This window comes from Oikopleura dioica, chromosome 1, assembly GCF_907165135.1.
Source record: "Oikopleura dioica chromosome 1, OKI2018_I68_1.0, whole genome shotgun sequence".
Classification (NCBI taxonomy): Eukaryota; Metazoa; Chordata; class Appendicularia; order Copelata; family Oikopleuridae; genus Oikopleura; species Oikopleura dioica.
Genome location: NC_137291.1, coordinates 1565791 through 1577489, shown reverse-complemented (window position 1 = coordinate 1577489; position 11699 = coordinate 1565791). Strand labels below are relative to the sequence as shown.

Sequence of the window (11699 nt, the reverse complement as noted above, 5' to 3'; positions counted from 1 at the left end):
TGCATTTGATGACCCGCAGTGAGACATTCGTCACGGTATGATGCGACAGGCCTTATTTACTTTTCACAAATTATCCGCCAGCTTGATTTTGCATTTATAATGTAGACATAATTTTTCCCATCCGTGCATTATTTATCAAGCGCATTATCGATGCTTATGTGAAGGCACTGTCAAAATATTTCCATTTTGATCGCTGCGACAAAACGTACCGGCAGAGACAAATTTTCTTGGTAAAAGAGAAAGAATAATTATTTAAAGGTAACTTTATATTGTTCAAATTTTTGGATGGACGAAAATGATGATAAATTTTGAGATTATCACAAAAATAGAACATTTTCAAGCTTCATTTTATGTTTTCATCAATTTATAGGGCAACCCAACTCTCACAAATCAAAAAGGATAATTTTATTCGTTTACATAACTAAGGCTATATTGTTGATTGGTTTCGCCTTTTTACTGAGGGGCCCTCAATGTGGGCAGAAGAGCGCCATTTCCAGAAGTCCTCAGATTGTTCAGAATCTGATAAAATATAAAGCGGTCGATTACTTGAAGCGATAATTTACTAGAATCTTAGGAAGCTTCGTTCTGATGAATATCAATGATTTACTATCATGAATTTACACTAACATTTTAAAGATATGCATCCTTTGCCTAAGTTTAGACAAAAAAGTCTTCAACTAAAAATTATCTTCAGACCATCTCAAAAACAAGCTCATCGCGCATAATCGTCTTTCTCCTCCCCTGAGACCCATCAAACTCGCCCTCGAGCGCGCGGGCAGCTGAACATTACTTTTTGTCGAAAAAAGGAGAGAGAGAAAAAAAATGGCCGAGTCCAAAGCTGAAGAGAGGATATCAAGTGAGCGCTCGATGGGCACTCGAGCAGAGGATAACACGCCCGAGGGCGAATCAGACAAGTTGAAAATGACGGACGGGATAATTCTTGATTTGGCGGCGAATCAAGAGCTTCAGAGATTTCAGGAAGAAGGCGATTTGGACGAGATTTTGACGAGAATGGAGCGGGAAAGTGGCATTTCTTCCACCAACACAAGTAAGAACAGAACCTCTTTGGCCGAAGACGATAATTTTCAGGTCCTCGGTTAATTATGGATGAACCTATAAGTGAAAATCTGGCAGATGTTCCAATTCTGCAATACAAGTACGTCAGCTAAAAAGATCGATTTTCTTCTGATTATTTTCTTTTTAATAAATTAATGTTATCGACATAATTCTGAGCGCGCGTTGTTCAGTGAATACGAATCAGACAGTTTGGAGAATACGAGGCCGAACACGCCCGAGGGCAGATCAGAAAAAGTAATACTCGAAGAATTCAATTTCCAAAAAGGTAAAAATGAGAATTTGATTATTGTAAAAATTCTGTTAAAGAAAATATGACAAAATCAAAGCTGGAGAACACCTCTTCTCGAGCGCTAGAACTGGACCTGGCGCATACAAAAGATCGACTTGCTGCGAAAGAAAAAGAAGTTGAAGGTCTCTACAAACAAATTCTGAACCAAGACAAGGCTTTTGCCGAGGCTTATCGGGAGCAAGAAGCATCATTTCGAGAGCGAGAAGAAAAGCTGATCGTCAAGCTTTTTGATGAGGTAGGATTCAAAGCAGTTTTTTGACTGTAATTTTTCCGTAGGTAAAGAATCAGACCGACCAGCGGATCGAGCAACAGAGAAAAATCGGTGAACAAGAAGAGCGAATTCGAAATTTGGAGAGACAACTTGAGCTGTACCGGAGAAACGAGCAATCGCATTATGAAAATGATATGATTTCGAACTAGGTACCCGCTGAAAAAAATAAGTGGTCGATAACGTATCCCTTTTTCGATGAAACTTTGGGACTATAGTAATTTAGTACCTAGAAGTTCGATTCCGAGGTCAAAAGTTCGAAAAAAGTTCATCTTAGGGTCACCAGAGGTCATCAAAGATCGAAAAAATGCGTTTTTTTCAGAACATTATTTGCGGTTTAACTACACGTGAAAGTACTAATTCAACCCTTAAAAATTTTATTCCGAGGTCAGAAACTCAAAAAAAGTTCATCTTGGGGTCACTAGAGGTCATCGAAATTCGAAAAAGTAAGGTTTTTTTAAAACATTATTGGCTTTTTAAAACCTTGTAACAGTACTATTTCAACCCTCAAAAATTCAATTTTGACTTCAAAAATTCGAAAAAAATTCATCTTGGTGGCACTAGAGAGTATTCAAAACTCAGCCCCCTTCCCTGGCTTTCAATTAAAAATGGGCTTGACGGCCCGAAGGGCCGTCTCAGCCCCCTTCCCTGGCTTTCAATTAAAAATGGGCTTGACGGCCCGAAGGGCCGTCTCAGCCCCCTTCCCTGGCTTTCAATTAAAAATGGGCTTGACGGCCCGAAGGGCCGTCTCAGCCCCCTTCCCTGGCTTTCAATTAAAAATGGGCTTGACGGCCCGAAGGGCCGTCTCAGCCCCCTTCCCTGGCTTTCAATTAAAAATGGGATTGACGGCCCGAAGGGCCGTCTCAGCCCCCTTCCCTGGCTTTCAATTAAAAATGGGATTGACGGCCCGAAGGGCCGTCTCAGCCCCCTTCCCTGGCTTTCAATTAAAAATGGGATTGACGGCCCGAAGGGCCGTCTCAGCCCCCTTCCCTGGCTTTCAATTAAAAATGGGCTTGACGGCCCGAAGGGCCGTCTCAGCCCCCTTCCCTGGCTTTCAATTAAAAATGGGCTTGACGGCCCGAAGGGCCGTCTCAGCCCCCTTCCTGGCTTTCAATTAAAAATGGGCTTGACGGCCCGAAGGGCCGTCTCAGCCCCTTCCCTGGCTTTCAATTAAAAATGGGCTTGACGGCCCGAAGGGCCGTCTCAGCCCCTTCCCTGGCTTTCAATTAAAAATGGGCTTGACGGCCCGAAGGGCCGTCTCAGCCCCCTTCCTGGCTTTCAATTAAAAATGGGATTGACGGCCCGAAGGGCCGTCTCAGCCCCCTTCCCTGGCTTTCAATTAAAAATGGGATTGACGGCCCGAAGGGCCGTCTCAGCCCCTTCCCTGGCTTTCAATTATAAATGGGATTGACGGCCCGAAGGGCCGTCTCAGCCCCCTTCCCTGGCTTTCAATTAAAAATGGGCTTGACGGCCCGAAGGGCCGTCTCAGCCCCTCTTCCCTGGCTTTCAATTAAAAATGGGATTGACGGCCCGAAGCCCCCTTCCTGGCTTTCGTCTCAGCCCCCTTCCCTGGCTTTCAATTAAAAATGGGATTGACGGCCCGAAGGGCCGTCTCAGCCCCCTTCCCTGGCTTTCAATTAAAAATGGGATTGACGGCCCGAAGGGCCGTCTCAGCCCCCTTCCCTGGCTTTCAATTAAAAATGGGCTTGACGGCCCGAAGGGCCGTCTCAGCCCCCTTCCCTGGCTTTCAATTAAAAATGGGCTTGACGGCCCGAAGGGCCGTCTCAGCCCCCTTCCCTGGCTTTCAATTAAAAATGGGCTTGACGGCCCGAAGGGCCGTCTCAGCCCCCTTCCCTGGCTTTCAATTAAAAATGGGCTTGACGGCCCGAAGGGCCGTCTCAGCCCCCTTCCCTGGCTTTCAATTAAAGATGGGCTTGACGGCCCGAAGGGCCGTCTCAGCCCCCTTCCCTGGCTTTCAATTAAAAATGGGCTTGACGGCCCGAAGGGCCGTCTCAGCCCCCTTCCCTGGCTTTCAATTAAAAATGGGCTTGACGGCCCGAAGGGCCGTCTCAGCCCCCTTCCCTGGCTTTCAATTAAAAATGGGCTTGACGGCCCGAAGGGCCGTCTCAGCCCCCTTCCCTGGCTTTCAATTAAAGATGGGCTTGACGGCCCGAAGGGCCGTCTCAGCCCCCTTCCCTGGCTTTCAATTAAAAATGGGCTTGACGGCCCGAAGGGCCGTCTCAGCCCCCTTCCCTGGCTTTCAATTAAAAATGGGCTTGACATTGGCCGGGATGAGAAGACAGAAGCCCTTTCCCCAACCCCACCCGCACCCGTTTGAATATTTTTCCCTGGTGTTTTTTCCGGTTCTGTAAATTATGGTGTTTTTTTTTTCTTAATTTCTACTATTTAGAAGATTAAGAAGTTATTCTGAATTAATTTCTTTTGGAAATGCTCTCTAGCGACCTCAAGATGTCAATTTTTTCAGTTTTCGGTCCAAAAGTATTCTTTTTGAAGAAAAAACAGAATAAATACGCTCCGAAAAAAAGTGTCATCGTCGGGATTCGAACACCGGGGCTCGACGAAAATTTTGAATTTTCAGGTTTCTTTTGGCTCTAGAATTTTTCGGCCGCTTCTGGCCGTTCGATGAATAACATATTTGGAAAGCGTTTTTTACGCTCTTTCGATCTGTACCTATTTCAAAGATGGGGTGGGATGGGGTTACAAATGGGAGCCAAAAAACATGATTTATTCCTAAGAAAATGGTCACGTGGAAAATTTTTCAAAAAAAAAATTATTTTTTCTTGGACTAAAAAGTAGTCCCTGGTGTACCTAATCAGTTTTGGGCTGAAAGAACAACAAAAATTGATGACCAAAAATGACCATTCTGACTTCAGCGGGTACCTAATTTCGAACGATTCAAGCTACGAAAGCGAAGACTTGCGCGGATCAAATTACTGGTCTCCAAGGTACTAAACAGATTCGTAAGAATGACTGTATTTTCAATCTAGGCTTGATCTTTCATCATCAGTTTCGATGCACAACTTGAGCCTCAATTCACCTTCCACTCCAAAATACCCAAATCGTCAACTTGGCAGCCCAAAGAAACCAAAGCAGCAAGAAGTCCCAAATTATCTTCCGCGATATGGCTCTAGAATGTCCCTATCTTCGCTCGCCGAAAGCCGCCGCTCGACGAAAACAACAACGACTACTGGCAACTCGATCCGGACGAATTTGTCGAAAACGAAGTCAATTTCCAATCTTTCTCAGATTTCTCGATTGTCGACCAGATCAACTTCTCAGCGAAATTCGACTGGACTCACTGTTAGAAAATTGTAATTAAAAAATGAAAACTTGTTCAGAAATCGCACTCGAACTGGGACTTGGCGACGAGAAGCCCGAAACGATCACCACGGGAGAATTCTGTGACTTCTGATGCTTGGCCTGAAAATCAAGGTAGAAAATGTCAAAAACCTGAGTAGAAACCTTAGTCAGGGTCCTGAAAATGCTTGAAGGGATAAGCCGCGTGGGACCGTTTGACAATGATTTTTGCGGCTTTTTTTTGGAAAAGCCGCTTTTTGGACCCTGACTCAGGTTTCCAGACAGGATCGCAGAGCACAGAATTGAATCTTCTTTCAGTAAATACTGTAGCAAACCGCTTCGCCAGCCGTCTGAAACAATACGACTCGATGGAACACGAATTAAAATCAATGAAACAAAAACGCTCCGAACTTTCTCGCTCCCTCCGCATGCTCGATTCTGGCACTGATGGTGCAAGCAGACATAAAGCGAGACAACGAAAGGATCAGCTTGAAATTGAACTGGATGCTGTTGATCGCGAAATTCATTCATTGAAATTGGGACTGTCGCAATAATAAACTCTATGTTCTCATTTATTTGATGATGACTTGAAAAATTTACTGCAATTTTATTCCAATCGTGGTGTTTTGATTTGTTGTAGTCAGAATGGCTCGTTCAAGCAGAAGGCAAAATTTGACCAACAATTTTATGGAAACTTAGATCGATCCAAATGTTGATCTCCTGCTGAGAGGGATGACAATATATAAACACGGCTCGACAATGCTCGTATACTCAAAAATGAAGCCAAATCAGAGCTACTAGTTACAATATTTTTCGGTCGCTTTATTTTTCAAAAACTGTTAAAATATAATATTTGCTGTTTTATTAAATATCTTTCAAAATAAAAAACAATTCAAAGAACTTTGAATTTTATTTGTAGCACTCAAACTCATCTCTTCGCAAATAATTCAACCTTTTTCTCAAACGATAGAAGTAACAAGTTTCGACACAAACTCCAGCGCTAGAAACAAAACTGTTAGTATCTTCAGAACTCCCAAAGGAACTTACAAGAACAATAGAATAAGACCTCCAATCGTCACGGGCAGCGAAAGATCTTGAAAATTTAACATTCTCGATTTTGAAAAAAATAGGAAAAGAAAAAACAAGGTGTTGATGATCAATATCGACGGCTCCGTGTCGCAAGTATGAGGTTTTTTAATAATTTAGATAATCAATCTCTTTCCTTCAAAAGATTTTCTAACACAATGAGGAGCATAGTATCAATCTGTTTTCAATAATTAGTTTATTTTTTTTTCTAATTATATTTAATATATTTTATATTTATTAAATTAAATTAAATATTATTTAATATATTTTATATTTACTATATTTTTATAATAAATAATAAAAAAAAATAAAATTAATATATTTATAATTAATTTAACTATAATTAATAACAATAATAGACTGAATATTTCAGTCATCAATCTAGAAAAAAAATTGAGCTGCTAGGAGGAATCTCAAGTGGCTCATTAACCCTGGACAGGGCTTTGCTCCCCGTTTTCTGGCAGAATTCTGAGACGAAATTGGGCTCCAGGGCCCCTCAGTGGCGCGGTAGGGTTGGTCTCGGCTGAGCCAATCCGATCGGCTCAGCGCACCACTTCGGGACGCCAAAAGCCATTTCACCGCGAGACAGAGTCACCTCGCGTTTCAAATATCCACCTTCAAATTCAAAATAGCCAAAATAGAAAATATTGCAGAGAAAATAAAGGGGAAAAAGAGAATATTTTGTTCAAGGAGAATTTTGTTCTGAAAATCAGTTGGTGAAGATTTGTGGTAAATATTAAATTGAGACAAACTGGGCAGAACCTGAGTCAGGGTTTTGAAAAAGCTTTCTAGAAAAGCCGCGAATTGGTCCGTCAAAAAAGACTTGAGTGAAAGTTAGAGTTCAGTCGAAGCCGCTTCGCGGCTTTGTTGATGGAAAAAGCCGCTACGCGGCTTTTCAGTAGGGTCTATTCAGGACATGATTCAGTCTTTTTGAGTCAGATTGCCGAGCCTATTGGTACCTTAGGAATGTGTTTTAATAATTGAACTTTTGAGGACTGAAAAAGGCCTGACAATTATGTAACTTATTTTAGCTTTGTTGATTCTAAGGCCTTTACGATCGGCTTTCCTTTGTTTTCACATTCCGCGCAAATATGGCGCGATACCATTTATAATAAAGCGTTAAAACTATATTGCCTTTTCTGGCAATAAAAACTGTCTTCAAAGAGAATTCTATGATTCAAGCCAAGTCGAGGCTCCGCATCCTTTGGAGAAAACCTGACTCAGAGTCTCGAAAACTACGTGGAAAAGCCTTTATTTCAGGACCCTGAGTCAGGTTTTCTTCAAACGGTTTGGAGCCAAGAGCCAAGTTAATGCCAGTATTAGCTTTTTATTAAAATTTAAACGATAGTTCTGCTGAGGTACAGTAATTCTAGCGACAATTTGAGAGACATTAGTTCAACTTCAAACTCAATCGAACCCTCCATTACGCAATTAACCCTGCCCCAGAGCCTTAAGTAGATGATGCGTTTCGAGAAGTCAGATGTCAATGGACTGTTCAGCCTTATTCTTTGCAGACAGCCAGAGTTATTGGCAATATTCGTCATCTGACTCGAAACTCATCAACTAGTCACGGCTTCAGTGACAGGCAAGAGGCTGCTGCTAGCTTATAACTTGTAAAATTGTGTTATTTGAGAAACATATCAAGCATAAAACCGTGTAAGTGTCAACCGCACTTGTCTATTTTCATATTTGCGCTTCGAAAATCGGTCTTTGTCGCCGATAAAAAGGCGGATAATGAGAAGAAAAGACGAGAATATTGAATTGTTTGTTGATCGGGTGCTTTGATGGATTTATGCCTCTCGGCTTCAGATCCGGATCTCACAAGTGCCAGATTTGAAACATGCTAAAATTAACATCTTGTGCGACGAGAAACACAAATCCCTGATTCTAGGCGATTTAAAAAAATAAGAACAATCGAGAATTTTTCGTTACGAAAGAAATACAGACAAAGTCTCCCTGAAGTCTTTCTAAGGGGTCTTGATCTGAGCTCGGCAATCTGTGTAGAAATCCTGAGTCAGGGTCTGAAAGAGCTGAACCGAAAAGCCGCACAGGCGGCTTCGTATTTAAACAAGCCGCTTCGCGGCTTTTCGTCACAGCTCTATCAGACCCTGAGTTAGGTTTTCTACACAGGTTTCCAAGCCTACAGTCTTGGCCCCAGACTAGGACCCTGACTCAGATTTCTGCACAGGTTTGCGAGCCCAGAACTTGGGTTCAATAAATATGAGTGGGTTGTGCTCATAAACATTGATTTGCGGCGTCTGTTCTGGCGGAACCTGCGGTTTCTTTCTTCTTCTTTTTTTTTCAAGCGTCTTTCTTATTGTCCAAATAAGCCGTTTTTTGATTAACGTATTTTCAGATTTACGCGTGTAGTCTGTCGCATGTCATCGGATCGCATGTAGTTCGTTTACGAAACTCGGAAAATGGACAATTTATGTCGAATCGTCTAAGAAGAAAATGGGAAACTGGTATTGGACGGACCTCTTACCTATTCTTTATATTTGTTTTACAGGAATGGTTCTTTGATCATCAAAATTTCTACAAGAAACCTTCGTTTTTTTTTCTACATTAGTTCCCGAGAAAGTTAATAAGCGCGAAATCAATTATACTGTTGTTATTTTGCCCCTGTAGAAAAGCTCGCGTCCTGGCTAATTAAATTGCGTCTCCCCCGAACTGGCGATTTTAATAAGATTCAATGAAGAACCATATTTACAGTAATTGGCTACTCATCCCTGTTCCTCGTCTCATGGGTCAACTGTCATTTGTAAAGGGCTCGAAAAAGGGTCAATTATTCAGCAAGAAAACTCGAGACAAACTTTTGTCTGTCTCTTCAGAACCTCTAGAGCCTCTTCTCAAGCGTCTTTAATAAGTTAAGGATATACGAGCGAGCCCTTGTACAGTCAATCTACCGTGTCCCTAAGATCAGTCATCTGGGCGCCGAGCAGCCAGAGCTTCAGTTCTTCGCGTTTTTATGCATTCTGCAGGCATGGTCCTTCGGGAACATGGTCCACTACGTCTACAACGTCTGGAAACTCGTCATTCCAAAACATAAGGTAAGTCCTTAATCCGCGTTTCCTGGGAGAAGATGCCAATTCCTGGGAGAAGATGCCAAGAGCTTTTTCTTCAGTCCTTTCACTTTTGCATAAGAAAAGAAGCCGCGTTGAGCCTGTAGAATGCGGCTTCTTCTTCAATTTTAACTCAAAGCCGCAAGCGGCTTCTCGTTTTTGTAGCAATCGATAAGCAGGTCGGATTGTTTGTTTTCTTCCCTTTGTTTTCCCTCAAAAGTAATCCCTTTTTGTAGCTCATTCAAATCGCTTACTGGATGGGAATGATGTCCGTGATGGGACTGGTGCTGATCGGCTGTTTTCAAGTCAACCAAGCCGCTGACATTCACTTTTCCGGCGCTTTTCTTTGCTTCATCCTGGGCGGCTTCTACTTTTGCATCACCACGCTTATTACATGCTCGCTTCAGACTAAATGTGCTTACTTCAAGAGAATTTACAGGTACGAAAGTATCACTTAATCGGTGGAAAATGGGAATAGTTGCCATAGAAACACCATTCTACCTATCTAGGCTTCTAAAGCAGAAAACTGAGTTTTGGGACAAAGAGTCCGCTTTTCGCCCAATCTATCGATTCTCTATTCAGGTGGCGTCTGTTACTGACAGGGTTGATCCTCGTCTGCATCGCTGTCTTGATCATCACCATGGTCGTCAAGCAACACATATATAACGCGCAGGGCGAGATGGAAACCGTCACAGAACTCATCCAGGGCTGCAACAACATCACTTACGAAAAGATGACGGAGGGCTACTACACTTGGGAAATGTATTCTTCAATGAGTAGGGCAACTCTTTCTTGATCACCTTTTCAACAAGCGCTTGTTTAGCGGAGTGGATCTCTTGCTTCATCTATCTTCTGTATGTTTACACGTACCGGCACGAAGTGAAGCTGATCGGCAGATCAAAGACGACCATTGCAATCAAACAATCGATGCAATTTACGCAAATCCCCAGCAGCCCAAATGGTAAGCTAACTTTTCATACTTTCCCCACATCCATCCGACAAAGAAATAAGACCAAAAACTACAGTAGAAGCAACTGTGGTTTACATTTGTGTATATTTCTTGGTTAAAAAGACCCTTCTCCACAATTTTCTGAGGATTCAAGGACTTTTGAAAGGTCACGTGACCTCAAATAGCCACGAAAAAGGCGAGTTGGCCCTGACAGACCTTCGATTTTCCTTTTCAGTATCATCTGAAGTCACATGACCTTTTCAAATCCCCAAAAACTATGGATAAGGGTGCAAATATCACGAAAATTTACATTCATTTGAGGCTGGTTCTTATAGTAGTGCGCCAAATAGAAAAATTCTCAGCTTTTGAGTGATCTTAAACCCCTCTGTCGCCGCCTGAGAAAGTGATGTTTTTCGCTAAAGATGTGTGTTCAGAATCGTGTTCGCAAAAGGTGCCTGGTCGCAACGGCTGGAGCGACGACGACGCTTCAAAGGAAACGACGGATGCCCTGTTGACCGGGGGCGAGTTGCCCGCCCAAAACATTTCCATTTGAAAAGAAAAAAAGCACTCCCCCGAACTCGTAGAAAATACTGATAAAAAATAACTTCTTCAAAAACGATCCAAACTCTCCTTTCCACCAAAAAAGACACGAATGCTCCACCAGCCGCCAGATAATTATGTTTATTATTTTATGTTAATACGACTTTTACTATTTTATATTCTTACATGATATAAATAATGTTTTATTTTTCCCTTTTTTATTTTATCAAGGCACTATTATAAAAAAATATTCGTAAAATATTTTTTTCCATCAAAGTTCTTAATTGAAAAATTTTAAAAAATTGCTCATGGGTTTCACTTGTTCCTGAGCGATGAGCGATATTTGACCGTTGAGCGAAATCGGAGCGGTAAACGAGCGGAGTGATAGAGAAGAGTCGAGAATCCGCTTTCGCGTCGAAGCAAATAGAGGTTTATCTGCTCTTATTTATCACTCTGCTCATATACCGCTGGAATTTCGCTCACCGCTCTAATACCGCTCATCGCTTGGCCAAAAATGAAGCCCTGAGCAGTTTGCTCAAAACGAAAAAATCGCAAAGTTCGAGAAAAAAACTTGCTTGCCTGCTTATTCACTTCTTTTTGTTTCCAAATTTCACTTTTAGGAATTTTAATTGCTTTTATCAATTTTAGTTTATGAGTAATGTCACTCGTAAAAATCAGGATTTGACTTGATAAAAAAGGTTTATTGCTCTTTTTGTTTCTTCATCAATTTCAACCTTTCTATCCTTTGGAATTTCAACCTTGTATAAATATTGCTCCTTTATGTTTTGTTTAAACTCTTTTCTGAAAAAAAACACATCTTTCGTCGTTCATCTTTCCCTTCCCAATTGACCCGACTTCAATCGTTCGAATTCGAAGATCAACGCCTTTTAATTTCGACCCATCGTTACGACTTGTCTGCGGTTCTGAAATAAAAACAAAATCAAAAGATCAATTTTCTTTATTCTTGATTCAAAAATCTTGGATAAATAATGTTCTGCAGATTCTCTTAAAATAATTTATCCTAAAATCATCTGATGATCACGATGATTGTGTGCCCAAACAAACAAATTAGGGGCCAACCTCAGGTCAAGTTCTGAGTCTCTGAGAATA

The 11699-nt window shown here is 41.7% G+C and overlaps 2 protein-coding genes across 3 annotated transcripts; both read left to right on the top strand.

Moving 5' to 3' along the window:
- Positions 1-32: 32 nt before the first annotated feature.
- LOC145708727 (uncharacterized) lies at positions 33-5688 on the top strand. 2 transcript variants are annotated; one of them, XM_081786531.1, is made up of 10 exons: positions 33-258; positions 695-1048; positions 1090-1156; positions 1248-1342; positions 1384-1601; positions 1643-1783; positions 4548-4600; positions 4643-4955; positions 4994-5087; positions 5283-5688. In XM_081786531.1, the coding sequence occupies exons 2-10, from the start codon at positions 823-825 to the stop codon at positions 5504-5506; spliced, it is 1431 nt and encodes a 476-aa protein (XP_081642657.1). In that variant the 5' UTR covers positions 33-258; positions 695-822; the 3' UTR covers positions 5507-5688. The 2 variants fall into 2 exon arrangements, with proteins under 2 accessions (XP_081642657.1, XP_081642585.1); XM_081786459.1 differs by having other exon boundaries at positions 5271-5687.
- Positions 5689-6649: 961 nt separating this feature from the next.
- On the top strand, positions 6650-11533 carry LOC145708907 (DNA damage-regulated autophagy modulator protein 1-like). Its single transcript, XM_081786636.1, has 8 exons — positions 6650-6767; positions 8395-8547; positions 8751-8801; positions 8937-9088; positions 9337-9539; positions 9683-9876; positions 9924-10061; positions 10484-11533. The coding sequence occupies exons 2-8, from the start codon at positions 8493-8495 to the stop codon at positions 10600-10602; spliced, it is 912 nt and encodes a 303-aa protein (XP_081642762.1). The 5' UTR covers positions 6650-6767; positions 8395-8492; the 3' UTR covers positions 10603-11533.
- Positions 11534-11699: the final 166 nt, after the last annotated feature.

Excerpts from the sequence above, each read along its gene's own strand:
- LOC145708727 (XM_081786459.1), top strand. The coding sequence starts at position 823 with ATGGCCGAGTCCAAAGCTGAAGAGAGGATATCAAGTGAGCGCTCGATG. Across the intron at positions 1,049-1,089 it reads CATTTCTTCCACCAACACAA|GTCCTCGGTTAATTATGGAT; the intron begins GTAAGAACAGAA and ends GATAATTTTCAG. Across the intron at positions 4,956-4,993 it reads GAAATTCGACTGGACTCACT|AAATCGCACTCGAACTGGGA; the intron begins GTTAGAAAATTG and ends AAACTTGTTCAG.
- LOC145708907 (XM_081786636.1), top strand. The coding sequence starts at position 8,493 with ATGGGAAACTGGTATTGGACGGACCTCTTACCTATTCTTTATATTTGT. Across the intron at positions 9,540-9,682 it reads TACTTCAAGAGAATTTACAG|GTGGCGTCTGTTACTGACAG; the intron begins GTACGAAAGTAT and ends TTCTCTATTCAG. Across the intron at positions 10,062-10,483 it reads AATCCCCAGCAGCCCAAATG|AATCGTGTTCGCAAAAGGTG; the intron begins GTAAGCTAACTT and ends ATGTGTGTTCAG.